A 20,971-nucleotide genomic window follows, 5' to 3' on the forward strand; every position below is an offset into this window, starting at 1 on the left:
CACAATATCATCTCCGTTTTAATTTTATGAGTCTCAAATCCATTCTTCCTCAATTTAACCACTGTTGGGAAGTATCTATCACAATTAACTGCACATATTCCCTGCTCCCAATCTACAGAAAATTGTCTTGCCACCTCCATCATTTGAGAAAGCTTAAATAGGAAATTTCAAAGAGAAAACAAAGATCCTACATCCTGAAAAACTAAAGGCATATTGGGGAAACAGAGGAAACATCCACTCACCTTGGACTTTGCTTTTGAATGTATAACAGCCATTTTTTCCTCCTCTGGGCTCTACTCTCAGGAAAAGAAAATGGAATCATGAGATAGTAGACCTTTTTTAGGATATACTCTAAATTAGAACACATGCTCTTACCCACCCAGCCCCCCAATCTACCCCTCATTTACCCAGGAGGAAAGTCAGAAGGAGAGTAGAACAGTTCTGCACTTTGTTTCAGAAAGAAGGTCCAAGACCACAGCTGTCTTGGGCCAGAATTTACTGCTGGATTCAAAATTGTCCATTGGAGACAAAGCCCTGCAGTGAAGTACTACAGGTACTCACAGCCCTCATTCAGGGGCTCAAACTTCTGACTTCTTTCCTTCCTGTCACCTTTCTACATTCAACATTCTTAAGGCTGTAAGGTGAGAGGACATCTGGAAGCCAAAAGGAAACCTATGTCTACAATCCCAGTGTGAACTAAGAATGGATACAGAAATGAAGCAATACAGGCCATGTGTGAAGGGAGATCACTGAGGTCAGAAAAGAAAGAAGTCAAGTTCTGTGAGGACAAAGCCACATGGGACTCATGACACACAGGCAGCCTCAGTCCCAGAATGAACCCCCAAAATACAAAAACCCAATTTTATCTCTGTAGTTCACTAAACTCCCATAAGATCACAGACTATAAAATATACAGATGACTAGACAAAGTCACACACATTTCCATGGTCACACAGCCAGAGTCACAATCACCAAATTAATATTACACCTCAGACCACCTTTTATCTTAAACAAAATTCAATCATAAACAGAGCATACACACAATCACTCAAGCACATCCAAGCACTCTGTCAGGGATACACATAGCCAAAAACACTCTCTCACAGCAGCACTTTTACTCTCTTCACACAGTCATGAAGCGGATCAGAGTCCCAACAGTCACACATATGGCATACACACAGCCATCCAATCAGAAAAACACAACCAAGTACCAGGTCAAAAAAACAAGTGGTCACAAACACCGTGTCACAGCAACACTCTCATAACACCTCAAAGTCACAGACAAACTTCAGTAATACACACGATACACAGTCGCATACACAACCTCAAAGTGACCCAAGTACATCCAAACACCCTGTCACAACAGCACTGTCGCACAGCTCACAGTCACAAGCAAACCCCCAGTCACATACGAGGTACACACACAATCACACTGTCACATAGGCACATTCCCAGTTAAGCACGCGGTCACAAACACATGGTCACAGCCGTATTACTACACTCTGAGAGTCACAACTCACCCTCACACAAAAGCTTACATACAAAACCACAGTTGCACACGTCCATTCGCCCACACCAATAACAGGCAGGCTGTCTCACAACACAAAACGGCAGGAGACTGTCACACACGCAATTCCAGCGACGCTTCCGCCCCGGCATCCCGGACATCCTCACCAAGACAAAAGGCGCGGTTCAGAATCCAGGATTTGGCGCCCGGGGTCCAAGCCCCGATTTCGGGTTCGCCCGCCCAGCCGGAGCCGGGCCAAGCTCCTCCACAGACGCTGTCCTCCGCACGCGATGTCCCCAAATCGCGCGAACAAACGGAAATGAAGCCGCATTGGGGAAGCGGTGGCTCTGGGAAATGTAGTCCAACGGCGGGAAGGCTGTAGGCTGGCCGGCCGGAACGCTAGGATTGCCAGTTTACTAACCTTCCGCGAGGTTCCTGCACTCCGCCGCTAAAACCCGCTCGCGCAACGGCCGCGCCGCGGGTGTTCCTGGGAGTGCCCGCCTGCGCTCAGTGCGCAGGCGTCGGGCGCGCGGGCTGCTGGGTTGTGGCCTGAGACTGTCAGTGTTGAGTGGTCCCAGGGTCTTACAGATCCGGAGAAGGTGGCGCGGACCATCAGGCGGGCAGGTGCGGGGGTGGAGCTGGAGCTGAGCCGGGGACCAGACAGAGCCTCAGACTCGCAGAGACCCCCTGTGTGCCTCGCCAGGCCCTTTGGAGTGTGTGAGACAACGGGAGACGTCGTCGGGCGGACTGGGAGTCCCTTGGCGGCTGGGTGTGTGGTTGTATTTCTGCCTGGTGTGATTCTCCATGCCGTTGGGTGTGAGGTGGTTCGTACTCGAAGCGGCCTGGTTATGACATAACTGTGGGATTGTCTGACGGAGGAAGGGACCTCTGCTGTTTTGGTTTGTTTTGTGTTCATAATTGAGAGTGGTTGCGTGAGTGGTGATCTGTTACGCAAATGTGCTTTTCTCATGCCTTTATTTTTCAGAGTGTCTGTAGGAGTTTGACTGCCAGAAGAGTGGGAGGTCTTCCCGATGGATGATCAAGTTATTTCTTTCTTGGACACTAATTTGATCGGGAAAAAAAGGTTATCAATTTATCTGGCAAATAATTTAGACATGATTTTTCTCTTGGATCAAATATACGTGTTATGGGGAAGAACGCAAAATCAGCAGTTTTTTCGTTGTCAGGAAACATGATTTCAAAGCCAGCCCTAGCTTAACTGCTTATTTTCTCTGGCACATCCCCGCAAAGTGAGCATCCATTCTCTTCTATTATAGGGACATTATTGGGTAAGGTTGAGAGGCCATCGACTAATACAATAATTAAATAACTTTATATATAAGAAGATTTGACCTTGGCTCATGGAGAGAAAATGAAGCTCTTGGTTTCAGCTCAGGCCATGATCTCATGGGTTGTGGGAAGGAGACCTTCATCAGGCTCCAGGGGAGTTGGCTTGAGCATTCTCTCCCTCTGCCCCTCCCCCACACAGGCGCAGGCGAATGTGTGTGTGCTCTCTCTCTAAAAAAAATTTTTTTTAATTCTCTATACTAAGGTCATAATTTTAGTTTTCTATATTCTTAAAGCTTTATAGTTTTGACTTCCACATTTTTTTGTTATAAAGTCTCTTGGAATCCATCTTTCTGTAGGACAAAAGTGGGGTGCAATTTGTGTGTGTTTGTGTGTATACCAATTGTCTCGCATTATAAAAAGACTATCCTTTCCCATCTTACCAACAGTCATGAATTAGGTTACTATATATATATATATGGAACTGTTGGGGGCTCTTTATTCAATTCTGTTGGTCAATTTATTATTCCCTGCACTATATACTTATATATACATGCTCTTAATTAACATAGTGTTATAATTTTAGTATAACACAAAGACCTATTTGGGGCCTTTTTAATCCTCTTCACTATATAACTCTTTTGCTATTCCCTTTATTTTTTATTCTTTATTATTTCTTTGCTTTCTTTCAGTTTATTCTGCCATTTTTTCTCACATTTTAAGTTGGGTACTTAGTTAATTTTTATACTTATAAATTCTTAAGGTTATAACTTTTCCTTTATGTACTACTTTGGCTGCATCCTACAGATTTTGGTGTATGTAGTAGTCTCATCATTCAGTTTTAAATACTTCTTTTTAAATTTGTGCTGATTTTTTTCACCCATAAATAATTTGGAAGGATCTTTCTTAAGCATATAGATTTTTTTCTAATTATCCTTTGATGACTTATATCTAACATAATTTTATGGGCAGTGGAGTTGATCTATATGAAATTAGTCCATTGAAATTTTTTCAGATTTGCTTTATGGCCTAATATATGTCTAAGTTTTCTGAATATTCATTATGTCCTAAAAAATGATTTGTCTTCTGCAGTTATTAGCATAGTATACTTTTTAAATGTATCCATTAGATAAAGTTTGTAAATTTTTTGTCCAAATCCTCTATAATCATTACTGATTTTTGTCTCTTAAATATCAGTTACTAAAAGAAATATGCAAAATCTCCCATTGTGGCTGTGACATTATTTTTCCTTGTCATTTCACTAATTTTGGCTTAAATGTATGTATTTTTAGTAACACATTCATTTAGAATTTATATAAATTCTTGGAGATTTAAACATCATTATGTGCTGATCTTTTTATAATAATGCTTTTATTTAAAGACTATTTTACCCAATATTAATATAGCTACTTAAACTTTCTTTTGATTAGTATTTTGTTTTGTTTTTTTTTAAAGATTTTATTTATTTATTTGAGAGAGAGAGAATGAGAGACAGAGAGCACGAGAGGGAAGAGGGTCAGAGGGAAAAGCAGACTCCCTGCTGAGCAAGGAGCCCGATGCGGGACTCGATCCCGGGACTCCAGGATCATGACCTGAGCTGAAGGCAGTCGCTTAACCAACTGAGCCACCCAGGCGCCCTTGATTAGTATTTTGAATCATGTTTTTTCTGTTCCCTTATTTTCAGCCTTTCTGTATAATTGTTTTAATGTATATCTTGACAATAGCATATAATTATATTTTGTTTATCCATTTACTGACATATTTGTATTTATTTCTACCATTTTATCACATCACTATATATGTTATATGTAACTTTTTTAAAAAAGATTTTATTATTTATTTATTTATTTGAGTGAGAGAGAGAGAGAGAAAAACAGCATGAGAGGGGAGAGGGTCAGAGGGAGAAGCAGGCTCCCCGCTGAGCAGGGAGCCTGATGTGGGACTCTGTCCCAGGACCCTGGGATCATGACCTGAGCCGAAGGCAGTCGCTTAACCAACTGAGCCACCCAGGCACACTCTATGTAACTTTTTAATGTTTTCATTTCCCTCCCGTTTATTCCTTCTTTAGCTTGTTCTCCTCTCCTTTCTTTTATGTCCTCCTCTTTTGGAAGGTATATATTCTATTTGCATTAATCTTTAATTTAGTGGGACATACTTAAGTTTTCAAAGTCTAAATTTATCATTTTTCCTGCCCAGCAGTATAATGATGTTAGAATACTTTACACCAGTCATTGCTTCTACTAATTTAAATGCTATCATTGTAGTATATTTTAGTTATATGTGTGTGTGTGCGTGCACACATGTGCATATGTGCATGTATGTGTACGTTTATTTCCATTTATTTTATACTAAATTTATTCCCAGGTCATAAGTTTTTGTTTCTTCAGTTTCTCTTGGGATATCTTTTTCTTCTGTGCAACTTCATCTTCTGGTTTAGGAAAATCTCCTCTCAGTAAGGATTATCTTAATGTGGCAGGGAGAACTCACGTATGGATTAATCAGAGCTCTGTAAGTTCTGTGCTGCATCTTGGGGACTTTGTTCACCAGATGTGCTTGATGACCAGAGAAGCTACATTTAAATCCTTCAGTACAACATTATTCTCGGCATTTTTAAGCATGTACAATAATAATTCAGCACTCTGTCCAACCCCACTGTTTGGCCTAGGTATACCTACCAACTCCACCATTGTAGTGACAGAATGGCACATGTTGCTTCTGTAAAGTGACATCCTTTAGAGACTTGGTGGCTTTTCAGATATGCACACCCTTGATGGCTTGGGCAGTTTCGCCAGTGTTTTTAATATCAACATGAAGATTTGAACTCTTGATTTGCATGATTTTGTGGGGTTTTCTGGGTTGAGTGAATAGGTAACCATTTTCAGAGATCACCTCAGGCTGCTTACGGGAAGAGAACTAAAATCCCCTCATTTTTAAGAAGATATTTTCACTGAATACAGAATTATGGGTTGATAGTTGTTTTTTTTTATATTTTCACCAACATTTTCTTATGAAAATTTCCAAACAGAAAACTAAAAGATTCATTGTATACCCATGTATTCACCATCTAGATACTTCAATTAATACTTTGCTATATTTATCAAATAATTAACTATCCAGCCATGTATTCATCCATAAATTGGTCCTTTTTTTTATGTATTTCAAAGTAAGTTGCAGACATCAGTATATTTTACTCCTAAACACTTTAGCATGCATATTACTAATTAAAGTTCAACATTTTGTTAGTTTTTTTTTTTTAAGATTTTATTTATTTGACAGGAGAGAGACAGCGAGAGAGGGAACACAAGCAGGGGGAGTGAGAAAGGGAGAAGCAGGCTTCCCGCCGAGCAGGGAGCCCGATGCGGGGCTCGATCCCAGGACCCTGGGATCATGACCTGAGCTGAAGGCAGATGCTTAATGACTGAGCCACCCAGGTGCCCCAACATTTTGGTAGTTTTTAAGGTAAGATTTATAAACAGTGAACCACACTTACCTTAAATTTATCATTTGAAGAATGTTGACAAATACATACACTGTACAAACCAAAATCCTATCAAAGAAAATATCATCACACTAGAAAATTCCCTCAGGCTCCTTCCCAGTCAGTTTCCAGGATAATGTTGTTTAAGATTCATCCATGTATGATATGTGTGTGTGTTTATGGTGTATCTAAATAGTTCTTATTACAGAGTTGGATTCCATTGTATGGCTAATCACAGTTTCTTTATCCATTCTCCTCTTGATGGGCTTCTGGGATATTTCCATGTATTTTGCTATTATAATGCATTTATAAACATTCTTGGATATGTCTTTTTATGAATGTATTTTTTCATATCTTTTGGATAAACACCTAGAAGCAGAATTGTTTGGATGCAGTGTATAGGTGTAAGTTCAGTTTTATAAGTTTCTGCCAGAACTTTATCCAAAATAGTTGTACCATTTTACACTCCCAACAACGTATGAGAGTTCCAGTTTCCCTACATTTTCACCAACATTTAGTGCTATCATTCTGGATATGTATCTCATATTGTGTTCTGTAGTGTCTCATAGTGGTTTTAACTGACATTTCCCTAATGACTGTTGATATTGACCATTTTTTATGTACTTATTAGCCATTTGAACATTTCTTCTCAAATTTTCTGTCCATTTTTAATTGATCATATTTTCACTGTTGAGTTATATAAAATCTAATATAGCCTAGATATCCGTCCTCTATCGGACAAATGTTTTGTGAATATTTCTCCTAGCCTTTGGATTTCCTGGTCATTTTTTAATAGTGTCTTTTGATGAGCAAAAGACTTTTTTATAATATTTAACATATCAATTTTTTTTATAGTTACTGCTTTGTGTGACTTATGAAACTTACCTGCTGCCAAGTTTGAAAAATATTTAAATAGTTACCTATGTTTTTTTCTGAAAGCTTTATAATTGCAGTTTTTTATATTAGGTCTAAGACTTATTTTGAAATAATTTTTGTTCATGGTGTTAGATAGGGGTTGAGATTTTTTTTTTCTTATGTAGATATCAATTTTTTTTCAATATCATTTTGTTACAAATGGTATTTTCAACAGTAGAAGTCTTTGGTCCTTTGTTGAAAATTAAATGACCATTGTATTAGTCTTCCCCTGCTGCAGTGACCAATTCCCACAAATTTCATGACTTGAAAAAAACAAAAATTTATTATCTTACAGTTTTGTAGGTCAGAAGTCCAGTATGGGTCTCATCACACTAAAATTATCTGCAGGGCTGTGTTATTTTCTGGAGGCTTTAGGGGAGAATCTGTTTCCTGCTTATTTGGGTTATTGGCAAAATTTACTTATGTCTGTAGATCTGAGATCTTCATTTTCTTGTTAGCTATAAGTTGAGAACTGTTACCAGCCTAGAGGCTGCCACCTGCCTTAGCTCATGGCCCTCTCCCTCCATCTTTAAAAAGCCAGCAACAGCGGGTTTAGTCCTTTTCACATCACATCTCTCTGACCTAGGTGGGAAAGAGTCTTTACTTTTCTTTCTCTTTCTAACAATTTAATCCTAAAGCCATTAGGTGGAACTAAGCAAGGTAGGCATACACATCAGTAAAGCCATGATGGCCCTGCAGAACTGTGAGGAGTATCTGTCCAGGGAGAGTGTGGCAGTGACAATGGGGTATTGATTTCTTCCAGGAAGATTAATCAAATATGTTTTGTATACACAGAACTATATATTTAAGGATAATAAAATGAACATTTCTTTGTCAGGGAAAGGAGTTACACATATGAAAAGGGCTACAACTAGAATGAACTCAGTGGTTTTAGATTAGAATTGTATTCGTGCAAACTTATTTTCATTATAGATACATAGATATAAAAATAAGTATAGATATAAATGTGTGTATTCAATCTATGTGTATTTATATTCATTAGATCTGTCCACTTCTAAGTGGGCCTGGGAACAGTGACACTGCAGTAGCAATAAGCATGCTAGTACCCAGATCATGGCCTCCAAATACCATTTTCCTCACTAATAGGAACCAGGGTTCTTTTAAGATGATTGATTCCAGTCTTGGGGCAGAGCAAATACAAGATGAACCTAGAACATCTTGTATGTGAAAATAAGGGAACGATAGGGACTGGTTATTAAAAGGCCACAGAGGGTGACTGGATGACTCAGTCAGTTAACCGTCTGGCAGCTCAGGTCATGATCTTGGGGTCCTGGGATCAAGCCCCGCATCGGGCTCTGCACTGGGTGTGGGGTCTGCTGGAAATTCTCCCTCTCCTTCTGTCCCTCCCCCTGCTGATGCTCTCTCTCTCTCTCTCAAATGAATAAAATCTTAAAAAAAAAAAAAAAGGACACAGAAGTCGGATTGAAGGGGTTTCCACTTAACAAATCTGGGACAAACCTAATACTAATATAAATAATAACAGTAATAGATTATAAGCTTTTAATGAAATAGGAAATCACAAGTCCATGCTGATATAAATTCAAAAATATAATTTCAAAATTATATTTTGAAAAATACAAATTCAAAAATATAAAATCAATTCAAAATATAAATTGAAATTTTGCCTGAAGGATGGGACATTTATATCATCTCAGATTACCCCTCCCATAAAATCCTTACTAGTTACAAAGGGGAAAAGAATAATTTTGTAGTGGAGAAGGCTGGCAGACATACCTTATTAATTGATTAAAAGAATATCACCAGGGGGCGCCTGGGTGGCTCAGTCGGTTAAGCGGCTGCCTTCAGCTCAGGTCATGATCCTGGAGTCCCGGAATTGAGTCCCGTATCGGGCTCCCCGCTCAGCAAGGAGTCTGCTTCTCCCTCTAATCCTCCCCCCTCTCATGTACTCTCTCTCTCTCTCATTCTCGCTCTCTCAAATAAATAAATCTTAAAAAGAAAAAAAAAAGAATATCACCAGTAATGGGGCAAGTCATCATGTGTCCCCTGATATGCCCTGGGAAGAATGCAGCATCAATTTCTGTTGGCATTCCTTTCAAAATGCATAACCTGATCATGAGGAAACATCAAAGAAAACCAAATTAGAGAGACATTCACCAAAGACTGACTTACAGTCATCAAAAGTGTCAAGATTATAAAAGGGCAAGACAAAAACTGTTTCAGACTAAAGGAGATTAAAGAGACAGGACATTTCAACACAGTGTGTGATTCTGAACTGGATCCTTTAGTGTAAATGACACTGGCACACTTGGTAAAACTTGGATGGGATCTAATCTAGATGGTAGTAATGTATTAATCTTAATTTCTTTTTTTAAGATTTGCACAAGCAGGGGGAAGGGCAGGGGGAGAGGGTAAGGGGAGAAGCAGATTCCCCACTGAGCAGGGAGCCCGACACGGGGCTTGATACCAGGACTCCAGGATCATGACCTGAGCCGAAAGCAGATGCTTAACCAACTGAGCCATCCAGGTGCCCCTTAATGTTAATTTCTTGATTCTGATCATTGTATTGCAGTTACATAGGGACATGTCTTTGTTTGTAGGAAATACCTAGCATCTTCAGGGGTGATGTGACATTAGGTCAGCAATTTACTCTCGAATCGTTCAGGGAAAAAAGTTCTTTGCACTAAATTTTCAACTTTTCTCTAAGTTTGAGATTGGATAGATGTATTAAAAAAAAGTATGGGATGTTATTTAAAAATACCTTGTGAATTATATTTCTAATTTTTTTTAAGATTTTATTTATCTATTTGACAGAGAGAGAGAGACAGAGAGAGAGGGAACACAATCAGGGAGAGTGGAAGAGAGAGAAGCAGGCTTCCCGTGGAGCAGGGAGCCTGATGTGGGGCTCATTCCCAGAACCCTGGGATCATGACCTGAGCTGAAGGCAGACGCTTAACGACTGAGCCACCCAGGCGCCCCTATATTTCTAATCTTAAAATAGTTTTTAAAATTCACATTGAAGCTCCATAGGCTTTTGTCATGCTTGTATATATTGATGCCTCCAAACTGTGGTTATTCTTGGCTTTTGATGAATCTTAAGATTGTTCCCCTACAAGGTGCTTGACCTTGTTTAACTGGAGATTTCTAGTATGACTTGTCTGGAGCTACTAAGTAAGCCTGATTTTTCATGGTTTCTTTTCACCCATCACCCACCTTGGCCATTTCAGGATTCTACTCTCTTCCAGGAAGAAATGATCAAGTACCAAGTGAGTTTTAAATAATGTGGGTTTGTTTTACTATTTTATTCTGCACTACAGAGAAAGTAGGTCAATAATCTCAACAATAGGATGAAAAACCTTAAGTGGATAGAAATCAGTCAGGAAAAAAATAAAAATTAGTAAGACCAGGAGAAAACTGCAATTAGAATATACAGAAGAAATAAGTTAATTTAGAATTAAGCTTTAAATTTGAATCTGACTTTCAAAGGAAAAACAAATTAGGATATAAAATTAACAAAATTCATTACATAGTTTATCTTGTCTTTCATTTATAAGCTAATTAATTTCTCAGAGGAAAATAAACAGTTTTCATGGGCACAAAGTAACTTGCTTTGGCATAATTTTGAAATTGTGATCCATAGTTTTCCCTGTAACCTCTTTACTTTGGTCTCAAAAAATGAGGAGTTTCTCCTTTCAAAGATAGTGATGATCTTTTCTATTTTTTTTAAGATTTTGTTTATTTGACAGAGAGAGACACAGCAAGAGAGAGAAACAAGCAGGGGGAATGGGAGAGGGAGAAGCAGGCTTCCCGCTGAGCAGGGAGCCCGATGCGGGGCTCGATCCCAGGACCCTGGGATCATGACCTGAGCTGAAGGCAGACGCTTAACAACTGAGCCACCCAGGCGCCCCTATCTTTTCTATTCTTGATCCCATTTTTCCTATGCCTTCTAGAACATTTCTTCATCAGTTAAGACTTAAATATATCAAACAATTCTTTATTGCCTCATTCCCCTTTCTTCTGTCATTTTCCATATCCTGGGAGAAAGACAATTCTATGTGTCCCCATTAATTAATTCTAATAGTACAGAGGTTAAGCAGACTTTGTGGAGGTAAAAGGGTTTCAATCCTGGCTCCATCACTTTTATGTATGACCATGAGCTAGTTACTTAAACTGTCACTACTTAGTTTTATCACCTAAAAATGAGACAAAATCCTTGCTTAGATGGTGGTTTTTGAGAATTAATGAGTTGTTACATGTGATTGGTACCATTATGTGTTCAATTAATGTTTGCCTCATTTCTTTGTCAGAAGCAGTACTAACTTAGGTCTTGGTGATATCTATCTCATCCCATTTGTATTATTTTTGTTAGAAAGTCTTCAAAGTATGGGATATGTAGATGCCTCATTTCCATTACAAATGAAGATTTTTCTTATTCCACATTCTTTTGGAAGTTAGGTTTTTGGGGGTTTTTTTTGTTATTGTTGGTTTGTTAGTTTTATGAGAGGGGAAGTTAAAATCTGGTCTTCATAACTTTTTTTAAGAAATCTGAACTATCTTCCTCAGCATCATATCATTTTTTCATGATGGCAATTAAAATTCACTGACAACTTAAAAACGATTTTCCAATAATGAATCATTTCCCTTTGTTTCTTAAGTGGTGATTGTTTCTAGAATTTTGTTGACCACCCCACCCCCACTTTTTTTAAATTTTATTATGTTATGTTAGTCACCATACAGTACATCATTAGTTTTTGATGTAGTGATCCACGATTCATTGTTTTGTATAACACCCAGTGCTCCATGCAGTACGTGCCCTCCTTAATACCCATCACCAGGCTAACCCATCCCCCTGCCCCCCTCCCCTCTAACACCCTCAGTTTGTTTCTCAGAGTCCATAGTCTCTCAGGGTTCATCTCTCCCTCCAATTACCCCCCTTCATTTTTCCCTTCCTTCTCCTAATGTCCTCCACACTATTCCTTATGTTCCACAAATAAGTGAAACCATATGATAATTGACTTTCTCTGCTTGACTTATTTCACTTAGCATAATCTCCTCCAGTCCCATCCATGTGAATGTAAAAGTTGGGTATTCATCTTTTCTGATGGCTGAGTAATATTCCATTGTACATATGGACACCTAAAAGTATAAGATACCTCAGAATAAGCCTAACCAAAGAGGTAAAGGATCTATAGGAACTACAGAACACTCATGGAAGAAATTGAAGAAGACACAAAAAGATGGAAAAACATTCTATGCTCATGGATCAGAAGAATAAACATTATTAAAATGTCTGTGCTACCCAGAGCAATCTATACCTTCAGTGCCATCCCGATAAAAATTCCAATGACATTTTTCAAAGTACTGGAACAAACAATCCTAAAATTTGTATGGAATCAGAAAAGACCCCGAATTGCCAAGGAAATATTGAAAAAGAAAAACAAAGCTGGGGTCATCACGTTGCCCGATTTCAAGTTATATCACAAAGCTGTGATCACCAAGACAGCATGGTACTGGCACAAAAACAGACCTATAGACCAATGGAACAGAATAGAGGGCCCAGATATAGACCCTCAACTCTATGGTCAAATAATCTTTGACAAAGCAGGAAAAAACATGCAATGGAAAAAAGACAGTCTCTTCAATAAATGGTGCTGGGAAAATTGGACAGCCACACACAGAAGAATGAAACTCAACCATTCTCTAACACCATTCACAAAGATAAACTGGATGAAAGACCTCAATGTGAGACAGGAATCCATCAAAATCGTAGAGGAGAACATAGGCAGTAACCTCTTTGACATCGCCCACAGCAACTTCTTTCAAGATACATCTCCAGAAGCTAGTGAAACAAAAGCAAAAATGCACTTTTGGGACTTCATCAAGATAAAAAGCTTCTGCACAGCAAAGGAAACAGTCAACAAAACAAAGAGGCAACCCACAGAATGGGAGATGATATTTGCAAATGACACTAGAGATAAAGGGCTGGTATCCAAGATCTATAAAGAACTTCTCAAACTCAACACCCAAAAAACAAATAATCAAGTCAAAAAGTGGGCAGAAGATATGAAAAGACACTTCTCTGAAGAAGACATACAAATGGGTAATAGACACATGAAAAAACGTTCATCATCATTAGCCATCAGGGAAATTCAAATCAAAACCACACTGAGGAGTGCCTGGGTGGCTTAGATGGTTGAGCGTCCACCTTCGGCTCAGGTCATGATCTCCCGGTCCTGGGATCGGGCCCCGCATCGGGTTCCTGGCTGGCTCGGCGGGGAGCCTGCTTCTCCCTCTGCCCCTCCCCCTGCTTGTGTGCTGTCTCTCTCTCAAATGAATACATTAAAAAAAACCTTAAAAAAAGATAAAAATGAGATTTTAATTGATTTAAAAAAAAACCACATTGAGATACCACCTTACACCAGTTAGAATGGCAAAAATGGACAGGGAAAGAAACAACAAATGTTGGAAAGGTTGTGGACAAAGGGGAACCCTTTTACACTGTTGATGGGAATGCAAGTTGGTACAGCCACTTTGGAAAACAGTGTGGAGGTTCTTCAAAAATTTAAAAATAGAACTACCCTATGACCCAGCAATTGCACTCCTGGGTATTTACCCCAAAGACACAGATGTAGTGAAAAGAAGGGCCACATGCACCCCAATGTTCATAGCGGCAATGTCTGCAATAGCCAAACTGTGGAAAGAGCTGAGGTGGCCTTCAACAGATGAATGGATAAAGAAGATGTGGTCCATATATACAATGGAATATTACTCAGCCATCAGAAAGGATGAATACCCAACTTTTACATCCACATGGATGGGACTGGAGGAGATTATGCTAAGTGAAATAAGTCAAGCAGAGAAAGTCAATTATCATATGGTTTCACTTATTTGTGGAACATAGGAATAGCATGGAGGACATTAGGAGAAGGAAGGGAAAAATGAGCGGGGGGGGGGATTGGAGGGAGAGATGAACCATGAGAGACTATGGACTCTGAGAAACAAACAGGGTTTTAGAGGAGAGCGGGAAGGGGGTATTAGTTAGCCCGGTGATGGGTATTAAGGAGGGCACGTACTGCATGGAGCACTGGGTGTTACATGAAAACAATGGGTCGTGGATCACCACATCAAAAACATGGTGTATTGTATGGTGACTAACATAACATAATAAAATTTAAAAAAAAAGAAAAACATTTTATAAGCCAGTTGTTTTCAGGTTTTAAAACTTTTTATTGCATATTTAAAGAATTGTGCATTCCAATAATTAAAATCATTTGAACAAACTAATGGCACTCCGATTAAACTGCATTTTACAGCCTGCAGGACACCTTGGACCAGCTTGATTTTTACTCTAGATTTCACTGTCGTCCCTCCCAGCTTCTTCCTTCACCAACATGCAAGTTCTTTTCCTTCCCTGTCAGCAAGACAGGCTGATGGGAGAGGCAGGCGCCTTCGTTGTCAGTAGTTCTTTGATGTGAAAAGGGGCAGCACAGTCATTTAAACTTGATCCTCTTTGCGTCTTACAAAGTTAAACAGCTAAAAGTAAAGTAAGAAGGCAATGCTTGTGGAATGTACAGTGCATATTGGCAGCACATGCCTCATCATGATTTGCCTGCTTGCTTCCGTTCAGTCATTTCTTTTGAAGGTAGTGGATTTTTCTCTTGCGTTTCTGTCTTCAATTTCGACTTATCGAATTTCTCAATCTCAGCCATGTAGGGTTTGTCAGACATGGTTGCAGAGGAAGCAGAGCAAGGTGCATGAGCAAGCGAAGTCCAGTCGGCACAGTGGCCTCTGCCGAATCTTTTTTTCCCCAAAGACTTTTTTATTTGTCAGAGAGAGAGAGCGCGCACACAAGCAGGGGGAGTGGGAGAGGGAGAAGCAGGCTCCCTGCTGAGCAGGGAGCCCAATGCCGGACTCCATTCCAGGACCCTAGGATCATGACCTGAGCCAAAGGCAAACGCTTAACTGACTGAGCCACCCAGGTGTCCCTAAACCAGTTTTGAGACACTTTGGGAAATTATGGAATTATTAATTTTCTAATGCCATGCTCTTAAGACAATCTCCTTATTTTTAGGTTATGCATGAAGTATTTAGGAGTGAAATGTAACATTAATAAAGATAAAATGTGGCAGGATGTTATAACTAAGTCTAGGATGTGATGGATGTTCGTTTCACTATTTTAGCTTTCCTGTGATTTTTAGAAGTCTTCAGTACAAAAAGTTGCTGGGGAGGGCGTCTGGGTGGCTCAGTCGGTTAAGCGGCTGCCTTCGGCTCAGGTCATGATCCCGGGGTCCTGGGATCGAGTCCCGCATCGGGCTCCCTGCTCGGCGGAGAGCCTGCTTCTCCCTCTCCCTCTGCCGCTCTGCCTACTTGTGCTCTTTCTCTCTCTCTGTTAAATAAATAAATAAATAAAAATCTTTAAAAAAAAAAAAGTTGCTGGGGAAATTTAGCTAAAGAAAAGTTTAAAATACAAAAAATATTAAAAGATATTTAGGAAAATGTGAATAATCTTGGGGTGTAGGAAACATTCTATGTAGATTATATTTGATGCTATAAAAGTAAAAAACAAAGGGCATATTAAAGTATAAGATAAACTAAGAAATTATTTTTGTAACCCATATGATAATAGCCATAAACACAAAAAACTTCTACAAATTAATGAAAAATACTAGAAACTGTACACTGTTGACAGGTAATTTACAGAAAATTCAGATGACCAGTAGGCAAATGAAAGCATGCTCAGTCTACCCAATATTTAAATAAATTCAGATTGAAGCAATGACATATTTTTCATTAGAAAGACTGACAAAGAGCACCAAGTGCTATTAAGTTAGTAGGAAAATGTGCAACTCAAAATACTGTTGATGGAACTGAATGTGCTTTATCTGGAAAGTAATGTTACTATTAAAATAAAAAAATAAAGGGGTATCTGGGTGGCTCAGTCGGTTAAGTGTCTGACTCTTGATTTTGGCTCAGGTCATGATCTCTGGGTCTTGGGATTGAGCCCCATGTCAGGTTCCCCGCTCAGTGGGGAGTCTGCTTGAGGATTCTCTCTCCCTCTGCCCCTCCCCCTGCTCTCTCTCTTGATTGAATCTTTTTGAAAAATACACATATTCTTTGTTCCACAAACCTAAATGTAAGAATCTTACAGAAATAAAAACAAATATTTGTTTAAAGGTATTTATTGACTGTTGTTTGAAATAGCAAGGAAGTGAAAACAACATGAATGTTCATCAACAGAGAAACAATTTGAACATTAATACCTCTCCATATGTAGTATTCTACAGCTATTAACACTAAAATGAGTAAGTTAGATTTATATGTACCTGGAAAGATGTCTGTGATGTATGTTACAGGAAAGTTGCAGATTGATGTCCATACAGTGATCCTGTTTAAATATATAAATATTCACAACCAAGGGGGGGGAAAAAGAGCCATGTATAAACATGTATGTACATTTAAACGTAAAGAAAGCTACAGAAAAGTACTCATGACGCTTTTAACATGTTAGTTTAAGAAGTCAGATTTTCTTATTTTTTTAAAGATTTCATTTGACAGAGAAAGAGGGAGAGAGAGAACACATGCAGGGAGAGCTGCAGAGGGAGAGGGAGAAGCAGACTCCCCACTGAGCAGGGACCCTGAGGGACACGGGGCTTGATCCCAGGACGCTGGCATCATAACCTGAGCCGAAAGCAGACACTTAGCCAACTCAGCCACCCAGGCACCCCAGGAAGCCAGATTTTCTTTCATGTATATTTGTTATAATTTCTTGCTTTGCAGGTAAATGTATTATATAATTTCAGAAGGGCAATTCAAATATGAAAAGAAAAATTACATGAAAAATGTTTAATTTCTAACTTCTTTTGAGAATAAGTAAAAAACTGTTAAAAGTAGAGAACAAAGTAATGGCATAATGGCCCATTTGACCATCTTTATTCCTCTATTTGTTATAAAATTCATCTTAGAAAAGAATCTCCAATTCTAGAACTTAATTTATGGACTAAATATATCAACGATAAAGCCATTTATTTCATTGCCATGCTTTTAAAATTCCACAAACCTGTTTTCTTGGTTTGTTGTTGTTGTTGTTGTTAATATCTCATTAAGTTGAACTAAGAATTGGGGTAGAGGGAAGAGTAAGAAGGGACTGTGAAGGAAGATTATTACATGGAGGAATTTCCCTTTTTTAAGAGGACAAAGGTTCTATAAGTAGAAAAAGAATGGGATTGGTTTACAGAGAAAGCAACTTGCCCTCTCATAAAATTAATTGGCCTCCAGCTATAATGTTTTAGAGTTTCCACCTCTGAGGTGATTTCTTGTAGCTAGAGCAGCATTTACAAAAATAGTTTAGATTGCAAAAGATAGTAACAGCCATTATAAGAAGGGATTCATGGTCAAGTAAATTTGGCACATGGTTGGTTAAAGTTTTAAAAAATTGCTTTACTAAAATATTTATAATAGCCCTGATGAAATAAAATGAACTTATTGCTCCAAAAAGTGATGTGAAATATGCCACGATATACAGTCTTGTTTGACCACAGAATCTTTTTTTCTAATATCATCTGAATCATAGTATTACTTGAAATGTACTACAGGAAATTTTAGGCTAACATATTATCTGTGGAATTCAATTAACACGGAGATATGGTCCTGAGTAAAAGAATTCAAAACAAATAATTTTAAGGTAGCACATGGTACATTACTGTTACAAAATTATAAAAATATTCTTCATATGTGACAATCATGCAATCCACTGGTGAAAGTTTATTTATGATATAATAAATTACAAAACCTGAGCAAAACAGGCTGGTGGTACAGGTAACAACAAAGGGCTGTTGTGACTCCATAGCAATATTGCTAAATACACATGAATTATGATCCTCTAATATTTATTTAGTATGTAATGACTAACCTTTGAACTCTTAATTTGGCAAGCTGCACATAAACAGTACATTTAAGTTGTAGGTATCAATAGTTTAAAATTTGTTAAACAATAAGACACATAATAAAAATATTAGAATGTGTCTTTGCTAGACAACTTTAGGAAGAACTTCATGCCTTTTCAGAGTCAATGAATTTATAATTCAAGTAACAAAAAGGCAAATTAATAAATTAGATCATAATTGAAATCTTTGTAGAACTATTAGGACACTAGCACTGATAATTTGAACATCTAAAAAAAGCAAAAATCTTAATGTTATTTTAATTTCACCTTGGCTATTATCTCAACAGTAAGTCCTATTTGGGAATTCTTATATTGTAAGAAGTAATTAAAAGCAAAATATCAAATAAAGGACCTCAAAATTTCATGATGAAAAAAATCCCTGAAATCATTTAACAAAGTCTATCATAAAAATTTTTTAAATTGAGATTTTCTGAATGCCAGAAGTTGATTCTATGCTAGTGAATTGGTCTTAAGGCAAATATTAATTTTAAAACTTGGCTATTCAGCCAAAATGTCCATACAGTGTGTTTGCACATGAACTTTTGCAGGTAATGTATTTTCAATGAACTTTTGCAGGTAATAATACTGTATGAATTTTTAACTTAAATTTTGTACATAAGGTCATGTAAATTGTTTCTTCAACTGGGCCACTCTCAAAAAACCTTGAAAAACACATATTTCAAAACCATTCACTGAGAGAATTAAAATGACTTGAGGCTGCAAATAATTTTTCCATCCTAATCATCTCTTCGAAATATTTCTAAACTCTTAAAATGTAATTAATCTAGAACAGATTAAATCTTGGATATTCTTGGGGAGCGGTATTCCTTTGTATTCTTTTAATTGTCTGGTAGAGATTATGTTTTGTTTAGAATATTTGTATCTATCATTATAAGGGAATCTGGTCTTGTTTAATTTTGACACTATGGCTATGCTGCCAGCCTCAGAGAATGAGCTTCAAAAATTTTATTGGGGGAGGAAGCTGGAAAATTTTAAGTGTTAGACTACTTAGCCTAAATTTCTCAAAAACCACAAGCTACCAAATCTCAACTATGATGAAACAGGTATCCCAAGTAGCCATATGACTGAATAACTATTAAAGAAACTTAATTTATAATTGTAAAGCTCCCTAAAAATCCTCAGGCCCAAATGGTTTCACTTGCAAATTTTCATAAACATCTGAAAAATGAACACAAATTTTATACAACTTCTTTCAGAAAACAGAAAAACACTTCCCAATTCATTTTATGAGGCCAACATTATACAATACAAAGTGAGACAAAGACTAGAAGAAATAAGGAAAGGAGGGAGGAAAAGAAAGAAAATGACAGGAATGACAAAACATAATTTTAGAAAAATCTTCTACAAAATGTTAGCATATCAATTCCAAAAAGAAATTAGAAAAGATCACTACGTGGAATTTATTACAGGTATACAAAGACTGGTTTTATATTCAAAAATCAATCCATGTAATCCACCATATAAATAGGTTGAAGAAAAACATCATGTAATCATATCATGTGTCTGGATGAAATCCAATATGCACTCATGATTTTAAAGCCTCTCAAGAGCAGAAGGGAACTTCTTCAATTTAAAAAAAGAGCATCGAGGGGCGCCTGGGTGGCTCAGTCGTTAAGCGTCTGCCTTCATGATCCCAAGGTCCTGGAATCAAGCCCTGCATCGGGTTCCCTGCTCAGCGGGAAGCCTGCTTCTCCCTCTCCCACTCTCTCTGCTTGTGTTCCCTTTCTCGCTGTGTCTCCCTCTCTGTCAAATAAATAAATAAAATCTTAAAAAAAAAAGCATCGACATAAAGCTTACAGCTTACTTTGTACTTCATGGTGGAAAGACAATGTTTTCCCCTAAGATCTGAAAAATGCAAGGATGTCTGTTCTCGCCTGTGTGATTCAACATACCACTAAAAGTTACAGCCAGCATAAGGCAAACAAAAGAAAGAAAAGACACAGACTTTCCTGTCGCTGTTCACAGATGACATGATTGTCTATGTAGAAAACTCCAAGGAATTTACTAAAAAATGAAAGAAAACCTTCCAGAATGAGTTGGTGAGTTGTGCAGCAAGGTCACAGATTACCAGATCAACATACAGATATACATTTATATAATTTGTATATACTAATGTTGAATAGTTAAAAATTGAAATTAAAAACACCAATTAGAACTTTCCAAAGAAAGTGAGACACCTAAGTATATATACTTACAAATCATGTATAAGATCTGTATGCCAAAAATTACAAATCCTAATAAAAAATTTTTTAAAAGATGATGTTAGTTTCCTCGGGCTGCCATAACAAACTACCACAAGCTTAGTGTTTTCAAACAGCAAAAATCTATTATAGTTTTGGGGAACAGAAGTTCAAAATTAAGGTATTGGCAGGGTCATGCTCTCTCTGAAGGCAGGGGGAGAATCCCTTTTTTCCCTTCTAGTTTCTAGTAGTTACTAATTCTTGGTGTTCCAAGAATTGGAGATGCATCATTCAATCTGTCTCTGGTTTCACATGGCCTTCCCTGTGTGTCTGTGTCCATATTTCCCTCTTAATGGACACGAGCCATTAGAATAATTAGTAATCTAATCCAATATGATCTCCATCTTAACTTGAATACATCAACAAAGACCCTATTTCCACAATAGGTCACACTCACAAGTACCAGGAGTTATTACCTGAATATTTTGGAGAACACAATTAAACTAACAATAACATAAAAATGGAGAGACATACCAGATTCATGGATTAAAAGATTTACTAAAGGGGCGCCTGGGTGGCTCAGTCGGTTGGGTGGTCATGATCTCAGGGTCCTGGGATCAAGCCCCATTTCTGGCTCTCTGCTCAGCGGGGAGCCTGCTTCT

At 38.0% G+C, this 20,971-nt stretch overlaps 2 protein-coding genes across 4 annotated transcripts in view; both read right to left on the minus strand.

The window, feature by feature from the left end:
* LOC112810684 (uncharacterized) overlaps positions 1–20,971 on the minus strand; it is a 90,188-nt gene that overhangs the window by 37,923 nt on the left and 31,294 nt on the right. Inside the window, exons 1-2 of one of the 3 annotated variants that reach the window (XM_025854457.2) lie at positions 1,675–1,949; positions 243–293 (exon numbers count right to left, since the gene is read on the minus strand). The exons of 1 other annotated variant lie outside the window; for it this stretch is intronic. The gene's annotated coding sequence lies outside the window, so the exon portion shown is untranslated. Of the gene's footprint in view, positions 1–242; positions 294–1,674; positions 1,950–20,971 lie in introns of those variants that run through there. One more of the 3 variants, XM_025854456.2, reaches the window with a different exon arrangement.
* On the minus strand, positions 14,380–15,396 carry LOC112810765 (thymosin beta-4-like). Its single transcript, XM_073885373.1, has one exon. It carries the CDS (start codon positions 14,891–14,893, stop codon positions 14,765–14,767), a length of 129 nt encoding a protein of 42 aa, XP_073741474.1. The 5' UTR covers positions 14,894–15,396; the 3' UTR covers positions 14,380–14,764.

Source organism: Callorhinus ursinus, unplaced genomic scaffold, assembly GCF_003265705.2.
Source record: "Callorhinus ursinus isolate GAN/ISIS: 27379988/994484 unplaced genomic scaffold, GSC_fseal_2.0 scaffold61, whole genome shotgun sequence".
NCBI lineage: Eukaryota > Metazoa > Chordata > Mammalia > Carnivora > Otariidae > Callorhinus > Callorhinus ursinus.

Bases quoted from the DNA above. Each gene is read 5' to 3' on its own strand.
- LOC112810765 (XM_073885373.1), bottom strand. From the start codon at position 14,893: ATGTCTGACAAACCCTACATGGCTGAGATTGAGAAATTCGATAAGTCG.